This window comes from Oncorhynchus keta, chromosome 28 (genome assembly GCF_023373465.1).
Source record: "Oncorhynchus keta strain PuntledgeMale-10-30-2019 chromosome 28, Oket_V2, whole genome shotgun sequence".
Lineage (NCBI taxonomy): Eukaryota > Metazoa > Chordata > Actinopteri > Salmoniformes > Salmonidae > Oncorhynchus > Oncorhynchus keta.
Genome location: NC_068448.1, coordinates 62,559,077 through 62,582,335, shown reverse-complemented (window position 1 = coordinate 62,582,335; position 23,259 = coordinate 62,559,077). Strand labels below are relative to the sequence as shown.

The following is a 23,259-nucleotide window of genomic DNA, read 5'->3' as shown; positions in this document are numbered from 1 at the left end:
AGAACCCGTTAAGATCCAGCCAGGGCCCTGTCTATCTCCCTACCCAGATCTCCCTTAGCTCTGCTGGCAGACCAGACCCTTTTTGTTGCTACCCATTGGACAGAGAGGAAGTGGGAGGAGGGAGTTGTCGCTGGGGATAGAGGGCTTTCTATGAAGGCCACAGGAAACTGGACCACAGTCATATCCACCATCTTGGTAAGGGACATTGGTAACAGCTGTAGGTGGGGTGAAGTTGGAGTTGGACAAGCTCTCTCTCATCACCCCTCCTCTCCCTCTCTCTTTCACCCCCTTCTCTCTACCTTTTACCCTCTTTCCAGAGAGACTCAAACAGCTGTAGCTTGAGTGAACCCAGGAGATATTGTCCAGAGACATACAGCCTATCTTCAGGGGGATGGTAGACGGGCAGTGGTGGAAAAAGTACCCAATTATCCTACTTGAGTAAAAAAAATCAAGATACCGTAATAGAATATTACTCAAGTAAAAGTGAAGGTCACCCAGTAAAATACTACATGAGTAAAATTCTACAAGTATTTGGTTTTAAATATACTTAAGTATCAAAAACAAAAGTATAATAATTTCAAATTCCTTATATAAAGAAAACCAGACGACATAATTTTCTTGTTTTTTATTTATTTACGGAGTGCCAGGAGCACACTCCAACACTCAGACATCATTACAAATAAAGCATGTGTGTTTAGTGAAACCGCCAGATCAGAGGCAGTAGGTATGACCAGGGATGTTATCTTGATAAGTGTGTGAATTGGACCATTTTCCTGTCCTGTTAAGCATTCAAAAAGTAACCAGTACTTTTGGGTATCAGGGAAAATGTATGGAGTAAAAAGTACCTTGTTTTCTTTAGGAATGTAGTGGGGTAAAAGTAAAAGTTTTCAAAAATATAAATAGTAAAGTAAAGTCCAGATACCCCAAAAAACTACTTAAGTAGTACTTTCAAGTATTTTTACTTAAGAACTTTACACCACTGTAGACGGGCTGGTTGTTTTGTCACGCCTTGGTCTTAGTATTTTGTGTTTTCTTTAATTATTTGTTCAGGCCAGGGTGTGACATGGGTTTATTGTATTGTCTTATTGGGGTTTTTGTAGGCATTGGGATTGTGGTTGATTAGGGGTGTGTCTAGTATAGGCTTGGCTGCCTGAGGCGGTTCTCAATCAGAGTCAGGTGATTCTTGTTGTCTCTGATGGGGAACCGTATTTAGGTAGCCGGGGTTTCACTGTGTATTTCGTGGGTGATTGTTCCTGTCTCTGTGTAGTTTCACCAGATAGGCTGTAATAAGGTTTCACGTTCCGTTTTTTTATTTTTTTGTATTTATTAAGTTATTTCATGTATCGCGATCATTCATTAAAGAACATGAGTAACAACCACGCTGCATTTCGGTCCGGTACTTCGACAAACGAAGAACGCCGTTACATGTTTAGTAACAAAACCAATGTCTGTGCAACTATGGGGCAAAACAGACAGGGTTGGCTTAGATTGTTGATAACATGTAAACTGTATTTCTTCTCCAATGTTTATTGAAAACATATATGACGTGGCACAATTTACACTTTTCTCTCAAATACATTGTTACAGTTGTTGATTAGCTAACTAGCTAGCAACATTTAGCCATATTAGAATGATGTCCCAGTCAAAACAACTCAAAACCAAATATGGTATCAAGAACAAGATCAAATGAGCTGAAACGAGCCACTTACGAATAACCACATGGTAGCTTCTTATCATTGTTGCTAGCCATCTGACCATCTAGAATCACAACAACACCCATTTGAAGAGCACACATCATTTTTTGTGACGTTGTCAGCTAACCCCTTTATGGAAACAGGCAACAGTATCCACACAGTAACGTAAGCAAAACAGTAGGACTATTTCATTGCATAACCTAGCCCTCCTGTATTCAGCACGATCACAGTTTGATAGTAGAGTCCTAAAATCAAGTGTTTTGTCAACCCCCTCACCCTCCTACACTCGCATGAATTTCTAGGTGAATTAGTAGGGTCTAACATTGGCACTGTGTCACAGTGATAGCAGCTATAGATAAGCCATGCAATTTAGGAAGAGTACCCACTTCACATGAATAAATATTCATAGTTATCCTCAGCGGGGTGAAGCACAGTCTAATGTTGCTATGCCCACTGTGTCTGTTTCAGATGCAAAAGCACATCCCTCTAATACGACTCTAATTCTGTCACGTATGACCCTCTGACTTCTCAGGCTGTCTGCATGCTGAACTGCTAATGTGGCTGTATGTATAATGAGATAACATGTTTAAAAATCTAAGTAAGGTGTGTGTGTGTGTGTGTGTGTGTGTGTGTGTGTGTGTGTGTGTGTGTGTGTGTGTGTGTGTGTGTGTGTGTGTGTGTGTGTGTGTGTGTGTGTGTGTGTGTGTGTGTGTGTGTGTGTGTGTGTGTGTGTGTGTGTGTGTGTGTGTGTGTGTGTGTGTGCGAGAGAGGGTGGGGAGAAAGAGAGGGAGAAGAGGGCTCTTGCAGACTCTGGTGGACATGTGGCTGACATGTGGTCTGGATTTCTGGGATGCAGACAGTCTGGTGTGTGTGTGTGGTGTGTGGGTGTGGGTGTGTGTGTGTGTTTACTCTAGAGTGAGACTGTCCTGTTTTCTCTCCAGGTTGAATGATGTGGGCATCACCAGACTCAGACCCACATGGTTACACTTACTCTTACCCGGCTCTGAGACTCCATCTGATCTGCAACAAAATAACAGACTGTCTTTTCCCCACTCAAATACAGCTTCAAAAGGCTCCTACATTTGCTCTCCAATTTGACAGGTCAACTATTGCAACATTAATTATTATTTATTTAGCTAGGCAAGTCAGTTACAAACAAATTCTTAATTACAATGATAACCTCCCGGGGATCAGTGGGTTAACTGCCTTGTTCAGGGGTAGAACAACAGATTTTTACCTTGTCAGATCAGGGATGAAATCCAGCAACCTTTTGGTTACTGGCCCAACGCTCTAACCACTAGGCTACCTGCCGCCCCAATTAGAACCAACCCTTTTGTTGCTATGGAACTTTGAAGTGAAACATTCTTATTGGACCTGTTAGAGAATGAATGGGCCGGTGGAAAGGAAAGAGTGTCTGAGGAGGTGTTCCGGACTGTTCTGATGTAAATGTGAATGAGAGAGAAGAACTCCCAAGGGAGGAGTAGGGCTTAATGGAACATCCACGCTCTGTCAGTCTGTGACAGGAACAATGTCACTCACTTGCCCTGTTTGTCACTCACCGGCCTCTGTAGACACACTAATTGGCAGATTACAGAGTGTAACATGACACAGCGGCAGACATGTGTGCACACGCACACACACTTCTCTGTGGCAGACAATAATACATTCTAAAAGTGCTAAACTGGCTAAATGAGACGTAAGGGATACAGGCGAACGGTGGGTAATCAATCTAACAGAGTACCTACCGTCTCGTGTATTTAGTGTTGCTAAGAAAGTTGAGATAGAGACAGACATAGAAGAGTATGGTGTTTATTGGTATCCTCTTTTGCATGGTCTGATGTATGTCTTAAGGCACAATATGAGGCAGAGACTTGTGTGAACTTCTCTCTGAGTGAGACATAGCCAAATGTCAGTGTGGGTAAGTCATCCATTGTCCCAAGGGCTAATGTCAGTGGCTGAGAGGGGGAATGCCACATGTGTCTGAATGACTAAGTGCAACATAGATCATACCGTCCAAGAGCCAAGGGAGAAGGCAGGCTATTGTGAGAAATGGAATTGCCGAGGAAAGCTCCAACAGTGTTCTTGTACCTGTAGATCTGTGTTTGTATGTTTCTGCATCAAATAATAACACTGATCAAGGTTGATGTAGGGGGAAAATAGCCATAGCTAATTACAACATGCAGTAGCTCTGCAGTTTCATGAGAAGCAAGGATGTCTATACAACACACACACACACACACACACACACACACACACACACACACACACACACACACACACACACACACACACACACACACACACACACACACACACACACACACACACACACTTAGCAATCCTCCAGACACCCGAAAAGTGCAGCCAGAGTTCTGTAGGGCCCCCAGGTCCCCAGCTCCATCTCTCTCTGAGGTAAAGTGGAGTCAAGGTAAACTGAGATTGATTCTCCTGGGCCAGAATCCTTCCATTCTGGCTGGATCAGCACTCACCCTTTTGGGCCCACTGACGGTGATGATTAATAACACACTCACACACGGACCTGCACGCACACACACGCACATGCACACACACTCCATTACCCTTTGCACACAGATGGCCCGTCAGGTTGAAGGTTGATGGAGAATAACACTGCTGTGCTTCGCTACGTCATATAGATCCATTAGACCTAACCACCCCCTCTCTGCATCTGTATCCTTCATGTATCCTTCCATTGCTACTGATGCCATTCATCACTATGGACTTGTTAACAGACTCTTGTAAAGGCTAAAAGAGTCTGTTACCGTGGTCTTGAGTGATTCACGTAGCTCTCCCAACAGTAAGTATTTTTCATTGATGTTAGAGTGTGTTTCTGTTAGTTAGTGTAGACTATGACAACCCTGAAGTGTACCAAGCGGTTTTTAATTTATGCACAATAAAACAAGCAAACATATAAAAAAATAGTTAGTTACAATTGAAAACATTGAAGAAACCAACATACTGAATATTTCACTCAGTTATAGATGTACATCATCTTTAAACAAAACAGAGATATTACACCTTGAAAAGTACCACTTCAGGTTCTGGAGAAGGATGTTTGTAAAGCACTATCTCCATGTCTGTTACCCCAGACAGAATAAATTCATTAAGCCACATAGCCAAATCAACAATTGTGAACAAACAGTTTCAAAATTATGAATTCCAAAATTATAAAAACTATACAAAGTAGGGGAGACCAGTGGCAACTGTAACACCTTGAATTCCTCCACACAGAAATCAGCTAGAATGATTCAAAATCCCTCAGCACATGTCCATTTTGGTTCTCTCCCTGCTTGAAAAGCCAAATATCTCACTAGTTTCACACTTTATTGGCAAATGTTTGTTTAGGGGTGAAAGTATTTGTTTTCCAGCAGCTGTATTTTTCTTATACTGTCCTGAGCATTAATGTCCAAGAATTCAAACTAGCATCATTTGCATTACTATATGTTGGCTCACCATTGACATGTGTCACTATTGTTGTCTTTTGTTAGGCACATGAGGTTTTGTCATGTCTGCTAGGGTTTGGGGTAATTGCAATACAATGTTAAAATTACCCTGAGCCAAGAAGACAACTTATGAAAACAAGTGATTTTAACTTGGATAAGGTAAGTCATGTCAAAGGTAGCGGATTCATTACTTACCAACAACAGCTGCAAATTCCAATGAAACTATATTACGTTTTGAAGTTCACCCTCCTTGCTTTGTCCAACATCACTATCATGAATTTAGCAAATAAGTTTTGTAGTTGTTTAGTTTCATTGCACAAATGCTGGTTAGCATGTTTCTCACACTGGCTTTAAGCATGGAGGGAGCAGGCCTGCCATGGCAAGTGCAGAGGGGTTTCCTATCAACACGTGCCTCGGAAGGAGTCGACATCATAGTGTGATAAATTCCCATGATTTGTAAATGTTTTCAGACCGAACAGCTAGGGTGATCGCTAAAATGGCTTTGAAAAAAAGAAGATTGCAGCTAATAGGGAGAAGCATCTAACAAAGTAACTACACTATGGCATTCACTAATCATAAACTATTTACATACGGCATAATATAAATGTTGGGACATTTGTGGAGAAAAGTCTTACTTACTCAACCTTTAAAATAATTATTACAAATAGTAACTAACATTGGATCCTATGTAGAGTGCCATATAAGTTGTAAAAATATATAATCTGGGCACTATCAGACTATTCAAGAGGTTTGGAGATGAACTGAATGGCCATGCACAGGGTGTTACTGTAAATATTGATTACTTACATAGAATATGTATATTTATTGCAAAATCATTACATATGTCTGTGATAATACGATCATTTATCATGATATTTGGGTTATTTTTTAGGTGTTACATTTGACCCCTGCCACTTTTACAATTGCCCCTGACACAGGACTTTTCTGATTAAAATCTATATTGGGATCTAACCATCTTATGTACAGACATATAAATGGTATGAATGATTAGGAGACAAATGTTAGTTTCTGATATATAAAAATGACTGGCCTAGCTCAGGTTGTCTCTGAGCAATAGAGTAAAATATAAAAAGTGTTTCAATTGCCCCCGCTCTCCTCTATGACGACAGCTTAAGCATGATCTAGTTACATATTCCTGACCATTCTTTCCTTTCAAATGTATCCAATCTACTTGCATGAACTCATTACTTCTTCGCAAAAACAAAGAAAATTATTATTTTTAACACTGACATTGAGTAAATGGACCTATAAAAGCTACAGAGACATATATATATATGCTTCTAAATGAGCTCACTGTACAATAACATCAACAAAAAGCAAAAAAGATTGTACACTGATATCTCAACCATTGCTAACTGCTAAACTGACGCCAGCCCTGTAAGAGAAAGAAATATGGTCACATCTCTAAAATATCTACATTCTGATCGATAGCTGTCACAGGTAGATGGTTAAAAGCACTAGATCGGTTTAACAAAAGTCTAAAACTGGGTAGCTATTGAGTGACAGCTACCCTGGGTACGCTAAGCACGTGACTATCTAACGTTGAGCATAGTAGTTGGGTCAAATTCATCAGGCATCACTAAGGCCACCCCATTTGGGGTACGCTGTAGGACCCTAGCACAGCAGATGAAGGGGAGTGGCTATACAGACACATCTGGTGCCCAAATTGATGACATATATTGTGCAGCTGAGAGTCCAGTGGAGACTAATGATTTCGGTTCAGTCAGTCATCCTGATGAGCCCTTCCCCGTTAAGATAGTTTATGCTGGCTAGCTAGCAGCAGCAGCAGCATGGCGCTAGTTACAACTTGTAACAGAAAGTTGTGTTTATTTTGATGGGCGAGGGAGAAAGTAGTTGTAGGCTATTGGTCACCATCTGGATGTCATGCCAATGACATGCCAATTAGGTAACATAACGACAAGCCGGTGCAAATGACCCTAACCATGCCACTTGATTTTTATTTTGAGTGGGATAGTGTCCTACTAATATTGGTAGTAACCATCTGGATGTCACAGTGATACAGTCCACTGCTCATTTGGGAGAGTTTGCGCTACAAGCCGGCAACACAACACGGGGCAGTGTTCTTCGCTCCCGCTTGCCGCAGTTAGGAGAAGGAAGTAGCTAGATAGTGTAGCTAATATCAAGCCAGGAGGACAGCTAAAGCACCGTACATCTACAGTTACGGCATTACGTCTCCATGATTTATTTATTATTATTATGAAAACTGAATGATTCTGAACACTCCCAAATCCCAACTTCGGCAGACAAGTTTTAAATTCTTGCTGAAGTTTCTAGCCACAAGCAAACAAGCTAGCTGGGAAGGGCTCATCAGGACAACTGACTGAACTGAATCCGTTTGTCTTCACTCGACTCTCAGCTGCGCGACATATGTCAACAATTTGGGCACCAGGTATGTCCGTATAGCTTCTCTCTAGACGAAGCCGTTATTGGACTTACAGACCAGTGGAGTGGAATGTGACCAACCATGCAAAACTGAACAGAGCGACAGAAAAAACACGTCAGATGAATTCATGCAAAGCAGTTAGGTGGTTTTCTTCCCCCAGAACAGACACAGTTCTGGAATCAGATAATTCACAGGAAATGAAAGAGGGATCCATCCCATTCAGACAGCTGTTTATGTTTTTATATATATATTTATATATATATATATTTTTTTATATATATTTTTTAAATTTTAAAAACTTTTTTCCATTCCTTCCATGAAAAAACGAAATTCCAGTTGTCTCCATGTTTGAGAGTCAAGTCAGGATCTTGTTGTTTTTTGTTTTTCCGAAGTTGAACATTCCCAGTGAACCCCATCAGAGCACCTGAAGGAAAGTAAAGTGGGCATGTCCCTTTGATGACATCACTGTCTGGCTGTAATTTGATTGAATGGCAGCTGCCTAAGTGTCCCAGAGTAGGAGGGTCCCACATAAAATGTCACAAATTACAATAGAAACCACAAAGCAGAAAAAAATATGACATAGTCAAAGCGAGTGGAGTGGGGTTGTTGTCTGCACAAGGGTGTGTATCCCCGGTGCTGTAGCCCAACGAAGGGTTAATAGTCATCGTAAGTGTTAAGGTCCGTGAAGTATGCGTTGGTGTATGTTTTCCCAGCTAGCTGGGGGTTGAAGTACTTATTTCTTTCCTCCAGAATCAGGTTGTTCTTATTGAAAGCCTGTGAAGGACAGAGAGAGAATAGGAAGAGAGCGAGAGCAAGAGAGGGGAGATGGAGAGAGGAAGAGAGAGATGTGTCAGTGTCAACTGTATTGTAAGGATCAAATAATGATTCAGTCTAGATGGGAGAGTGCAAGGTAAAAGGAATACGTCAAACAGAAAAATAAACCTTGGTAGCGTTTATGAGACGACAATATACAAATCAACAGGAGGTCCCTACATGAATAAAGCATTTCAATGAGCAAGGCCAAAGCACTAACAACAACAGGCTGGCAAAATGATAACCACTGAGCTGGTGTATTATGATGAGAAACCATATGTCCATTGATCTCCTCTCTAATGTCTCTACATCAGCAGCTTTCATGGCTTTCACATCTCCAAATCCCTGAGGACGAGTTCAATTTAAAAAAAAATATTAATCAAAGAAAAAAAATGAAGAAGAAAAAGTGAGTCAGAAAATAAGGAAGGGCCACAGGGTATTTCTGTAGTACCCTTCTCTGTGGTTCTATGGAGATACCATACATTTCAGTGAGTTAAGCACCCTGCGCTCAGTACAACCTCAGCAGTTTGCTAAATTGATGTGCGTGCGCCCCTCTGTCTTATTGTCTTGGCTAAGTGCATTCTGAAAGCCCCTGGAGGCGACATAATTCAGCACTTGATGATGCTGCGTTTGTTCTTGATTGATGGATCCGTATATCAACTGATAGGGTTGTGAGTGCTGAGCACAAACACACATAATATTATTCTGTCTCGATCACATTTAAATGGCTTGCACACAGAGGCGACAAACATAACTTAAAGATCAAATCATGTGTTATTGGTTGAGTCTAAAGTCAATTTCCATGTCTAAAATGGAACAAAATATACATTCTCAAAAGTCGAAATCTGTCTGAAACAGTATTTTCTTGTATCTCTGCCAGTGGCCCCATGTCTGCCCTCAACCATTAACCAGCTGTTCTCAGACTTCGTCTACTCTGCCTTTCTTCCTTAACTGTGCTTAATTGGCTAAAGAGTGATTAGGGAGTGTTTTTAGTGGAGTAAACAAAATCTGTTGAACAGTGGGGTGGCATTAGAGATAAAAAAGAAAGAGGACAGCTACGGAGAAAACAGAAGGAGTTATGAGTTCCCTTTTCTCCATGGTAACCCATCATTAGAAAGCCAAACAGAGCTAATAAGACAGAGAAAGACAGAAAAGGGAAAAACAAACACATGCAAATGAGAAGAGTCAGAACATGGTGGACGTTTCAGAACGGAAAGAGATGAGTGGAAAATACACTGCCTTCTCACAAGTCTATGGGTAGTCCTATGGCAGGGTGGGGGGCAAATCTGGTCCTCAGGAGCCTCAATGTCTGCTTGTTTGCATCATTTCCTTCTGATCTAGACCTGAGAGACCAGGCGAGTGCACTCTCTGATCAATCAACCAATTGATCAATTAAGAACCTGACCAAAGTGAAGAGTGATAGAAGAGGGATGACCTATCCCTAAAAGCACCAAAGCTACTGACTAACTGATTGAGTGCCAAAGAGAGAAGAGAAAAACAGCAGACATTACGGCTCTTGAAGACCGCAGTTGCCTTCCTCTTGCCCTATGGGATGAATATGAAATAATGGGATTTCCGAGCAATGAGAGAGAAACTGAGTCTACCCCAACCTGCCGCACACAGAAGCACCACAGGAAGTGGGGGCGCGGTAGGGAGGAAGAGGAAGGAGGTTGCTGATAGGCTAGGAGGAGAGTCAAGAGGCGGGATGTTGTAGAGGTCAGAGGTCAGTAGAAAGTTAGTAGAAAATCTCCAGGCCACGCATGGACACGGCCATGTTAGCAGACAGAGGCTGACGCATGCCGGGTTCGTCCAGGGTCAAGAGTACGGACACATCGGGCTGCGGGAGCAGAGGAACGGGCAACAGTCATCCTCACTGGAGCCACAATGGACGACTAAGTTCTACTGTACCCATTGAGGAAGACAGGTGGTCTGTGCTACTGTAGGTGCAGGGGACTACATGGTCATTCTATGCCCTCCATAAGAAAGGACACACTACTGAAACATCAAAATGGCATTCTTTCAGCTACACTCACTGCCTTTGTCTCAACGGCGCTCTAGAGCAAAATCTTTCCGAGCTCACCTGGATGATAAAGATATTATTTTAATCAAACAAAGAATGAAGCTTTAGGAATTATAGTGCCAGGTGTTCTTCTTTCTCCTACAATACAAAATGAAATGACAGAATCACTCTTCTCACTTTTAGAATATGTATATTCAGCTGGACAACCCAGCCATTAAAACAAGAGTAAAGACTGAGGAATAATACGCTTTGAATTTTTTTTAAATGGCTCTTTTAGAGTTTTTCACTTAGCCAAACGAGCATTGTCCATATTCATATTATCCTCTATCCGTAACTGCAAACTAGATTATGCTCACACACCAGACACTAATTACATGATAGATGGATACTTTTCAAATCTTTATTCTGCTATGGAAACTGCATTCTAGATCTGCGTCAGAGACTCCATTCACTTTAGATGGCGTGTCTGTTCAGTCATTTATAGGAGATGAATACTCTTCTGAAAGCTAGCTCTCTGTCCCCATGATATGCTAACTCGGATAAAATAGTGTCTCAACTGCTTAACTCTCTGACTTCATAGAATTCTAAACTAAGTCTTTCCAAAACCAAGCCTTGTGTCAAGAGTAATCTCAGAGATAATATAACTAATATTATTGATTTATTATTGAGTTAAACCAGGATGATCCACTGATATTAAACATCTCTTTTAGAATGAAGACCTGGAACCTATTCACTACTTATAAGTAACTTACAGTATGTATATTGTGATGTATGTTGTTAGTTACTTATGAGAAAGCAGTGTATGGCTATATATGGCTATAGACACAGAACAGTGCAGTCACACAGAGTAGACGCAGGACCACACACACACAAGTACAAAAAGCTACAGTACTATAGACCAGCCCAGAGGTATAGGTGAGCCTGGAATGTTCTAGAAGGCCACAGAGTGTGATAGTATACAAACCTTAATGGCCTCCACCGAGTCATATTTGTCCAGTTTGTTGATGTGGTTGGTGATGGAGGTGTTGAGTGGTGCTGCTGAGATGGGGTGGATGACCGTAGCATCGTGAGACTGCTGCTGGTAGCGCTGGCAGTAGGTGTACACTAGTAAAGTGACCAAACAACCCATGATAGAACTACTCAGGCCTACAGCAATCATATGGAACAGGTTGAAATCTGGAGAAAGGAAAAAGAGAGAAAAATGTTTTCAATGGTCAAAATAAGTTGACTGCGCAATGATTGATGTCATGTTAATAAGTGTGGATGAATTCATTATTGATACCATCAAATAGCACACTATATTATCACACCTTCACACTACATCAAATATCAAACTACATTAACACACTAGCACACCACATTATCACACTACCACACTATCACACGACATTATTACACGATCACACTACATTATCACGCGGACACACTACATTATCACACTACATTATCACACTTTCACACTACATTAAATGTCACACTACATTACACTAGCGCACTACATTATCACACTACATTATCGCATTACCAGACTACATTATCACACTTTCATACTACATTAAATATCACACTGCATTATTACACTATCACACTACATTATCACACTACATTATCACACTATCACACTACATTAAACACTACATTAAACCCATACACACTCATACCTCCGCATCTTCTCTCCTCCTGACTTGAACGAGCAATGGAGACTTCTGTAAAAGAGAACATTTAAAGAGATGCTGAATAGAAGAACACACTTGTTCCCTTGACAAAACGGTCTAGATAACGTTGAGGTCTTTGAACATTATATTGAGAATGAACCAGAGGATGATAAAGCCCATCACTAGACACCTGAAGAGTTTTATGATAAGTACTGTATGATAATTAGTGTATCTGGCCTCATTACGGGAAATTAAGTACACAACCCTACTAACGACCCTTAATCGAGTGGCATTCCCATTAAAACAGATGAGTGATAAGGAACTAAAGACAAACTGGTGTTTCAGAAAGATAAAGTGTACACTCTTAGAAAAAAAAGATGCTATCTAGAACCTAAAAGGGTTCATCAGCTGTCCCCATATGAGAACCATTTGAAGAACCCTTTTTTGTTCCAGGTAGAGTCCCTTTTGAGTTTGAGGTAGAACTATTTGGGGTTCCTCTGTGTAAAGGGTTCTACATGGAACCCAAAAGAGTTCTACCTGGAACCAAAAATGTTTCTATCTGGAACCAAAAAGGGTTCTTTGGCTCCACCATAAGAGAACCCTTTTTGGTTCCAGATAGAAACCTTTTTGGTTCCAGGTAGAACTCTTTTGGAACCCTTTTTTTCTAAGAGTGTACTCACACTTATCACCTAGCATAGGCTACTGTCACATCACTGGAGCAGTTTTGAAGAAATAATAATGTTTTATTGGTTGCTAAGTGTTAGTTAGTCTAAAGCATTCTGCGGTATAAAATCTATCCGGCTCTGGTAGCTTGAGTAGCATTGTGTCCATTGATACTATGTAGAACACATCATTGTTGAAGACATCAATGGGTGTGTTTGACTGAGCCTCAGAACTCAGAGAGAGAGAAAGAGGTCTAATTATCCAGTGGTGTAGTAGAAATCAATGTTCTGGTGTGTCTCACATTACACACTGTCAATAAGGGAGACCCCTGTCTGGATACACATAAATACTATCTGGTCAATGCATGTGTGTGTGTGTGCGTGTATTTGTATGAATGTGTGTGTATGTGTGTGTGTGTGTGCATGCATAAATGTGTGTGTTTATCAGTACGTATGTGTGTATTACCTGGTATAAAGTTGGAGTCAGGTGGGCAGGCCCTGGTCTCGGTGTGGTTTCCTGAACACTGGTTTCCAGTAGGAAACAGGATGTCACAGTGACGGACACGCAGCTGGGAGCCAGCACTGTCACACTGGGACCATTCAGACCAGTTAGACCAACTCTCTGGAGACAAAACATAACCACATCAGATTACTGGGCTGCTGAATACACATGCCAAGAGTCAAAGAGAAAACTGATGGTCTGTGTGATTGTGTGTGTGTGTGTGCATACCTACGTGTGTGTATGTGTGTGTGTACCTGGACATGATTGTGTGTTACAGAGAGCCTCTTCAGTGTGCAGTCCCAGACAGATATCTCCTCCGTAGGCTGGTGGGGGGTTGTTGCAGGTGCGCGTCCTCATATAGTGTCCCCCTCCACACGTCACTGAACACTTAGACCAGCCAGACCAGCACGACCAGCTACCGTCCACTACACAGGAGGAGATAGCAGGAGGGGGGTGTTGAGGCAAGTACTTGTTAATTTGTTGAGAATTAGAGTCCATGTGTGTACTGTACAGTGTATGAGTGTGTGTGCCCATGTGTGTAAGTGTGTTCCTGTGTCTAGTGCTTGGCATCACACGAAGGGAGGAAAAACAAGAAGGACTTGATGGTTAATTTCCCTTTGTTAATTAGTGGAGAGTATGAGGTGGGAGGAGGGGGAGAGGAGATGAGGGGGTTGGTTTGAGTAGTTGGATGAAACAAAACCTGCTAGCTGTCACATCTGAACTAGATCCAAACACGTTAACACACACACACACACACACACACACACACACACACACACACACACACACACACACACACACACACACACACACACACACACACACACACACACACACACACACACACACACACACACACACACACACACACACACGGTGTGACAGACAGAGGAAGGAGGAGAGGTCCTTCTGCTTTCTGCTAATTAAACCAGTGTAAACATGGTAACAGAAAACGTCACCAGGAATCAAACAAGAGACCAAACAGACAAACACAACTTTAAAGAATACTGTAATGTCTCGACGTCAGGGCAAACGCAAGATCTCATTGTGCTGTTCTTGCTTTGTCCTAGAACTGTCCTTCGTCCTCGACGACATGTCAGGGAAGGACAAAACGTCAAACGAAAAAAGGCCTCTCAGTAAAGACTGAGAACAAAATTCTTTCACTACATCTGAGGAGAAAAATCTCTTTTCAGGACCATTTCAGAATTGGTTTTAAACAGCTCAACCTGTAAGGCACTGGCTGTGTGGTAATTTAAGTTCCCTTGGTCTTTGTCATCTCTGTGTAATTTCTCTATGGTAAAATGACACATCAGTCGATTCTTGCCTGCACATGATGGATAGTCTCATCTCCATCAGTCGCTGCAGAAAACTAGGAAAGATTCATTTGTTTCAAAACCAGATGGACTTCAGACATCTCTCCCTCCCCCTCTCCCTCTCCCTCTCTCCCTCCCTCCCTCCCTCCCTCCCTCCCTCCCTCCCTCCCTCCCTCCCTCCCTCCCTCCCCCTCCCTCCCTCCCTCCCTCCCTCCCTCCCTCCCTCCCTCCCTCCCTCCCTCCCTCCCTCCCTCCCTCCCTCCCTCTCTCCCCCTCTCCCCCTCCCCCCCTCTCTCCCCCCTCTCCCTCTCCCTCTCCCTCTTCTTCCCCCTCCCTCTCTCCCTCTCTCTCCCTCTCCCCCTCTCCCTCTCCCTCTCCCTCTCCGTCTCTCCCTTTCTCTCAAAGACCCTGGCTTAACCAGCGGATGGATTATGTCTTGAGGCGTGGCCTACGTCAAAAATATTATCACACTTCCAGACGAGGGCTAATTTAAGCTAAATTACTATTCATTATTATTCACACTATGCAAAGTTGCACCATTCCTATGAAATCTCTTCGATTCAGGTGACTTGATAAGTCTCCATTGTCTACATCAATAGAACTGGAGGGTGACTGCTGCTCCTGCAATTCAAGCCCACAGAATAGCTGTATGTTTAGTTAGCTAGCTTAGAGCTATAGTAAATTCGAATTTTAAATCTTTACAAACAGCATTCCATCCTTTGTTAAACATTTTAATTGGTTCTACTCAATGACATTCCTAAGGGCTGTCAACTTAATGTGAATCGAGCATTCCATTTTTTTACATTTTAGAAGACATTCTTAACCAGAAGAACTTACAGTAGTGAGTGCATAAATGGGAATCGAAGACTCAATCCTGGCACTGCAAGTGCCATGCTCTACCAAGTGAGCCACACGGAACACACAGGGCTTATCCTGAAGTAACCTGGCAGTTCGCTCCAGGTGAGTAAGTGACAGAGGGGAAAGCTAAGAGCTGGCTACAGTGCCTTCAGAAAGTATTCACACCCCGTGTTTTTCCCCCACATTTTGTTGTGTTACAGCCTGCATTTTAAATGTATTAAATGTAGATTTTTTTTGTCACTTCCATACACACAATACCCCATGATGTGAAAGTGGAATGTTTTTCTAAATGTTTTTCAAATTAGTTAAGAAAGAAAAGCTCAATTGTCGTTAGTCAACCCCTTTGTTATGGCAAGCCTAAATAGGTTCAGTACTAAAAATGTGCTTAACAAGTCACATAAGTTGCATGGACTGAGTGTGCGATAATAGTTCAACATGATTTTTGAACGACTACCTCATATCTGTACCCCACACATACACTCTGTGAATTTTAAACACAGATTCAACCACAAAGACCAGGGAGGTTTTGGCATGCCAAGCAAAGAAGGGCACCTATTGGCAGATGGGAAGAAGAACAAAAGATGACATTGAATATCCCTTTGAGATTGTTGAAGTGATTAATTGCCCATTGGATGGTGTATCAATACACCCAGTCACTACAAAGATACAGGCAAATCCAATACAACACATTATTGAGTACCACTCTCCATATTTTCAAGTATAGTGGTGGCTGCATCATGTTATGGGTATGCTTGTAAACGTTAAGGCCTTGGGAGTTTTACAGGATAAAAAATAAACGGAATGGAGCTAGGCACAGGCACAATCCTAGAGGAAAACCTGATTCAGTCTGCTTTCTGCCAGACAACCTAAAACACAAGGCCTAATCTACACTGGAGTTGCTTACCAAGAAGACAGTGAATGTTCTTGAGTTACAGTGTTGAATGAAATCGTCTTTAAAATATATTGGAAGACCTGAAAATGGTTGTCTAACAATGATCAACAACCAATTTGACAGAGCTTGAAGAATTTAGAAAATAATACATTGGAAAATGTAGTGTAATCCAGGTGTGATTAGAGACTTACCCAGAAAGACTCACAGTTACAATTGCTGCTAAAGGTGCTTCTACAACATATTGACTAAGGGGTGTGAATACTTACGTAAATGAGATATTTCTGTATTTCATTTGAGATACATTAGCAAAAGTCCTAAAAACATGTTTCCACTTTGTCATTATGGGGTATTGTGTGTAGATGGATGAGACATCTATTTAATACATTTTGAATTCTGGCTGTAACACATCAAATTGTGCAATAAGTCAAGTGGTATGAATACGTTCTGAAGGCACCGTAGCATTAGCAGCTAAACCCTCAAGGTAACTGGGATGATGGATCTTCGATCAACTCAAAGAGCATCAGTGAGAATGTGGTAGGTCAGCAACTCAATGCTCCCCATTCATAGCCCCATTCATAGCCTCATTCATGATGAGACAGACAGGTTCTCTCCAGTGAATAAATTAACAGCTAAAATCCCAGCTTTGGTTCTGTGTCAGCACATACAGTATTATGATGGATAGTTGTTGTTGAAGGCGTTATCAGACACCGGTCAGGCTGTTAGCGAGATGCTAACTTTGCACTCCTTTCAAATAAGACTGATTAATAATGATTTGAAACAAACTCCTTGTTGTGTGTTTGTGTCTGGTGTGTGGTGTGTGTGTGTGTGTGTGTGTGTGTGTGTGTGTGTGTGTGTGTGTGTGTGTGTGTGTGTGTGTGTGTGTGTGTGTGTGTGTGTGTGTGTGTGTGTGTGTGTGTGTGTGTGTGTGTGTGTGCCATGTGTTCTCTTTAATTAAGAAGCTAAGCAGGAGGATTTCCATTTAGATAGCACATTTCCTTCTAGAGTCACTATGAACACTAATTTAATTACAATTGCTTCCTTTCCGTTCCCCCCTCAGGTAGAAGACTGGAGAAACAGACGCATTGTCTTCTTTGGCTTTTCACAACAGAGATTGAGACTCGCACACAAACGCACAAGTTAGTGCATGCAAGAGTGCATGTGCACGCACACACGCACACGGCTCCCCGTAGCTAGCGGTATAATTGCCTTGAAATGTAATTACAGTCTTACACGCTGTGGGGATTGTGTCTCTGATTCCAGCTGTAAATTTGTGTCTTCGTCACACCTCCTGACTTAAACACATTCCTATTGTGTAGTTTTGTGCTTCATTATACTCATTATGTGGATATTTATTCAAATTTCTTTATATTTCTTTATTAATTTCTCATGGATGTCATATTACTGAAGCTTTCGTGTTTTCACTCTGTGTGTAAATGAAAAGCACTCTACAAATGCAATTTATTATTGTAATTATTCATATTATTATAGGGTTGTGTGTGTGGATGTAGAGTAAGTGTGTACTGTGTCTCACCTGGAAACAGAGTCGTGTGTGTGTGTATATATGTACAAGTAACTGCCAAAATAAAGGAAACACTTGATCAAATGAAAGTAGTTGCTTCCACACAGGTGTGGTTCCTGAGTTAATTAAGCAATTAACATCCCATCATGTTTAGGGCCATGTGTAAAAATGCCCAGTTGCCCATCATTTGGGCTACTATGTCGAGAAGCAATAGTTTCTAACTATTTTGCTTAGCTCTGAGAAAAGCATGGGGGACTGCTCTTGATAAATCAATGAGATTTTTTATTTTGACTGAATCTCCGTTTGGGTATTGGTTAGACTACAATTATACAATTAGGGTGTAGACATGTTATGCTCTTAGTGTAACCTTTATTTAACTAGGCAAGTCAGTTAAAAACAAATTCTTATTTACAAGGACAGCCTACTCCTTCCTCACCGTCAGGGAATTGAACCCCGGTCTCCCGCGTTCTTTATTTGAACCTTTATTTTACTAGGCAAGTCTGTTAAGAACAAATTCTTATTTTCAATGACGGCCTAGAAACAGTGGGTTAACTGCCAGTTCAGGGGCAGAACGACAGATTTTGTACCTTGTCAGCTCGGGGGTTTGAACCTGCAACCTTCCGGTTACTAGTCCAATGCGGCTACCCTGCCGCATGCCCGCACGACATGGGGATTCTTTAGCTAAAGAGCTCAGTACTGTACTCCCAACTGTCACATTGGACAGCAACATATTTTCCATTCCAACCTAACGGAAACCCAGAGGGTTTCTATTCTTGGAATAGAAACACCATAATATTAATCAAATTAATCCCGAACTCTAAAAGTAATTGGAAACGTAGATACAAATAGTTTTTGACACTGTGGTTACAATAAAGAATGTAAACAAGATGGAAACAAGATGTTGTGTTTATATTTACAGTAGTGATGGACAACTGGGGGCATTTTGAAAACAGGTTTTCAAACACTTGTAGCCTGATTAGCAGGACAATAGACACTTTATAGCCCAGCTACTGTAGGTGTGAACATCCCCCTACCTGCAAAAAATGACATTGCGACCAAAGAGTGAGACAAAAGGGACATTGTTTTCATCAAGCCAGCTTCTTTCTATGATGCTACCCGTTCCAGGGTTAGGACCGTAACCACGAGAGGACCACAAAAGGTATTTTGCTTTCAGTGCATTTTCTTTAATATATATACAGTATATATATTGCCTATCAATGTGTATGCATACTATGTAATACATTCGATAATTAAATAAAGGTTAAATAAAAATGAAAAATCTAAAAATGATTGTGTACCAAAAACGTGAATGTGTTTTGTACACAGTATTTGTGTATTGGAGTCACTTTTAATTCTTAATTGATCTACAGTTTCTATCATAGGCCACTGTAATCGATGGGGGCTCAGGGCCATTCTGCTCATCTGATGAAGGTGCACATGGATCAGATTCAAACTTTGAAGACCGAGATCAAGTCATTGAAGGCAGACCAGCAGAAAGAGAAACATTATCTGAGGGCAGAGATACGGGCGACAGCTGATGCATTGGTCCAGAGCCAGGTGGCATTGGTGGAGAGTCAGGCGGAGAATGACGCGTTGACGAGGGCGAGGAACGAGATGGAGTCACAATCCATACCAGGTACACCTGTGAGCTCTGGAGCTCCACCTCCGACAGGCAGAGTTAACATACCTGGTGGGTTCATCAGGTCGTCGGTTCACCCTGACATTTCCATTCCTCTCTGACAACAGAACTTGACCAACTGCTCACCAGGCACAGCAAGGGGCATCCGGACAATTATGCTGTTCTGCTATAGCCTAATAAACGTATATCTTCAAAACGCTTTAAATGCTTTATTATCCAAATGTAAAAGCATATACTGTACAATACTGCATTTCTTCATCAGCATCTTTATGACTTATTTAATAAAATAATGATACAAATACTCTTTCAAAATGCCGATGTTAAATTAGTTATGGATCCATAACAAATTACTATGGGAATAAATATCACTGAATTACAGAAATATTGGAACAACGTTGTCTAATGAAGGTAAACAAATTGTTGCTTACTGGAAAATACTCTTTCAAACACACATGGTTACATTGTATAGCACCATCATGGCTATTAGCAGGTAGCTGGACAATAGAGGGTAGGGGGAGAATTCTATTGTCAAATATATTTCTTAGGTTGGCCGTGATTAGTTGCAATTTCAGTTTAATCCACCAGAAAAAACAAATAACACAACAAAATGATTTATTATTATTTTAAGAATGTGAAATGTCAGAATAATAGTAGAGAGAATGATGTATTTCCACTTTTATTTCTTTCATCACTCAATTAGTATTTGGTAGCTTTGCCTTTAAATTGTTTAACTTGGGTTAAATGTTTTGGGTAGCCTTCCACAAGCTTCCCACAATACGTTGGGTGGATTTTGTCCCATTCCTCCTGACAGAGCTGGTGTAACTGAGTCAGGTTTGTAGGTCTCCTTGCACGCACACGCTTTTTCAGTTCTGCAAACAATTTTTCTATAGGATTGAGGTCAGGGCTTTGTGATGGCCACTCCAGTACCTTGACTTTGTTGTCCTTAAGCCATTTTTTTACCACAACTTTGGAAGTATGCTTGGGGTAACCTGTTTTTGAGAAATGTCATCTAATACTATGAGGTTTCATTGTCTGCTTATATGCCCCCTTTATTTATCCTACGGTTCTGACTTGATGTACAGGGAGAATACTGTAAGAGCAGCCCATGTTCTGTATTCTGTCGTTGTACATTCCTACGACTACGTCCATCGTCGCTCACTCATTAATCGAAATGACGGAATGCCTCTTATCCGCTCATCGTTCCCTTATGCCATAGTTTGTACATCTCAATTGTCAGTAGGAAACCACATTTGTTTAAGCAAGTCAGCCATACCAGCTATGTTTTTGAAAAAAGGCAGTAAACGAGGCTGAATTAACTGTTTGGCTGCTAGACAAGGCTTCGTTGATAGCCAGGTGTAGCGGTGGTAAGGATTCACTTTATGGTGCTGAAAAGAAAGCTCTGCTATTGGGACAACTTTATATCAGCCCTAACAGTTTGTGGGCACTGTTTGTCGCCGTTATAGTGCAATTAATGTATTGTTTAGTGTCTTTGCTGGCATTCATCTAGGAATGTTTTTTAGAGTTTTCCCCACCAAGATTTACATGCTAAAATTGCCACTGCTTATATTCATTATAATGCCATTATCGCTTATGTGCTGAGTTTCACTATTTATCAAGAAGTTGTTAATGTGTTCCAACACACATGCCTTTTGTTTCATAGTTGTAACAAAGGCACCCCACAAATTAAATGTATTGAACACTTGAATTGGTGTTTTGTGTTTATTTATTTTTTACATATAGCCTACAATAACAAGCTAATGAAAATGCTATGGTGTTATTTGAAATACAATTACCCAAGTCCATGAACACAACCTAATTATTAATTTTGTGATAGCATATATGAATGTATTAATTACAATGTTAGAATGTTGCAGTCAGAATTAGTGGTGGAAAAAGTAACCAATTGTCATATTTGAGTAAGAGTAAAGATACCTTAATAGAAAATGACTCAAGTAAAAGTGAAAATCACCCAGTAAAAGTATTTGGTTAATATATTTTAGTATCCCAAGTAAATGTAATTGCTAAACTTAACTTAAGTATTGGGGCAGCAGGTAGCCAAGTGGTTACAGCATTGGACTAGGAAACGAAAGCTTGCAAGATCGAATCCCCGAGCTGACAAGGTCAAATCTGTAGTTCTGCTCCTGCACAAGGCAGTTAACCCACCGTTCCTAGGCCGTCAATGAAAATAAGAATCTGTTCTTAACTGACCTAGTTAAATAAAAGTATAAATCATATCAAATTCCTTATAGTAAGCAAACCAGACAGCACCATTTTATTATTTGATTCGATTTTTAACGACTAGCCAGGAGCACACTCCAACACTACAACACTCCAACACTACAACACTCCAACACTCCAACACTACAACACTCCAAGACTCCAACACTACAACACTCCAACACTCCAAGTCTACAACACTCCAACACTACAACACTCCAACACTCCAAGACTACAACACTCCAACACTACAACACTCCAACACTATAACACTCCAACACTATAACACTCCAACACTACAACACTCCAACACTACAACACTCCAACACTCCAACACTCCAACACTCCAAGACTACAACACTCCAACACTCCAAGACTACAACACTCCAACACTCCAAGACTACAACACTACAACACTCCAAGACTACTGGTCCTTCTGTAGCTCAGTTGGTAGAGCATGGCGCTTGTAACGCCAGGGTAGTGGGTTCGATTCCCGGGACCACCCATACGTAGAATGTATGCACACATGACTGTAAGTCGCTTTGGATAAAAGCGTCTGCTAAATGGCATATATTATTATTATATTATATTACTACAACACTCCAACACTACAACACTCCAACACTACAACACTCCAACACTACAACACTCCAACACTACAACACTCCAACATCATTTACAAACGAAGCACGAGTGTTTAGTGAGTCCGCCAGATCAGAAGCAGTAGGGATGACCAGGGATGTTATCTTTAAGATCAGCTTCAATATGGCAGATAGACTGTAGCTTCCATCAATGAAATTGTCTGCATCCTTTCCAACCCCCATATACAGAGCATTCAGAAAGTATTTTATTATGTTACACCTTTATTCTAACATGGTTTCTGGTGGATTCAAATTAAATTGCAACCAACTTTCTATGGCTTCTTTTAAAAATATTTTTTTGATGATTTCATTTTCAAATAAGCAATGTTCTCTTGATAAGTGTGTGAATTGGACGGTTTTACTGTCCTGCTAAGTATTACGAATGTACTTTTGGGTGACAGGGAAAATGTATGGAGTAAAAAGTACATTATTTTCTTTAGGAATGTAATGAACTAATAGTAGCTTGAAGAGGGATCGTCTATGCCCGGCAGTTCTACTGTTAAAGGGTGTGTGTGTGTGTGTGTGTGTGTGTGCGTGTGTATCAGTCACCAGATCTCAACCCAGTTGAAGACTTATGGGAGATCCTGGAGCATTGCATGAGACAGCGTTTTCCACAACCATCAACAAAACACCAAATTATGGAATTTCTCGTGGAAGAATGGTGTTGCATCCCCCAATAGTGTTCCAGGCACTTGTAGAATTGATGCCAAGGTGCATTGATGCTGTTCTGGCTCGTGGTGGCCCAACACTATTAAGACACTATGTTGGTGTTGCCTTTATTTTTGCAGTTACCTGTATGTTTGCGCATGTATCTCTAGTTCTCACCTGGGCAGGGTGTGACATTACACTCCTGGTACTCCTGAGCAGGTCCCAGGCAGGTCTGTCCTCCATGGCGTGGTTCAGGGGAGGTACAGGTCCGTTTACGGCTACGTATCCCTCGGCTGCAGT

General features: G+C 41.2%; 1 protein-coding gene and 1 long non-coding RNA gene across 3 annotated transcripts in view; one reads left to right on the top strand and one right to left on the bottom strand.

Moving 5' to 3' along the window:
* The window catches only part of LOC127912847 (uncharacterized), a 33,889-nt gene extending 15,739 nt beyond the window's left edge, over window positions 1-18,150 (top strand). Inside the window, exons 2-3 of the long non-coding RNA XR_008083684.1 lie at window positions 15,356-15,505; window positions 17,353-18,150. This is a non-coding gene — a long non-coding RNA (uncharacterized LOC127912847). The remainder of the gene's footprint in view (window positions 1-15,355; window positions 15,506-17,352) is intronic.
* sema5a (sema domain, seven thrombospondin repeats (type 1 and type 1-like), transmembrane domain (TM) and short cytoplasmic domain, (semaphorin) 5A) overlaps window positions 4,574-23,259 on the bottom strand; it is a 205,228-nt gene continuing 186,542 nt past the window's right edge. For both annotated transcript variants that reach the window (XM_052483480.1, XM_052483481.1), the window contains 6 exons: window positions 23,137-23,259; window positions 13,487-13,657; window positions 13,197-13,352; window positions 12,075-12,119; window positions 11,378-11,589; window positions 4,574-8,354 (listed from right to left, as the gene is read on the bottom strand). The exon at window positions 23,137-23,259 is cut by the window's right edge and continues 87 nt beyond it. In XM_052483480.1, the coding sequence (XP_052339440.1) occupies window positions 8,235-8,354; window positions 11,378-11,589; window positions 12,075-12,119; window positions 13,197-13,352; window positions 13,487-13,657; window positions 23,137-23,259 (827 nt within the window). In that variant the 3' untranslated portion in view covers window positions 4,574-8,234. The remainder of the gene's footprint in view (window positions 8,355-11,377; window positions 11,590-12,074; window positions 12,120-13,196; window positions 13,353-13,486; window positions 13,658-23,136) is intronic.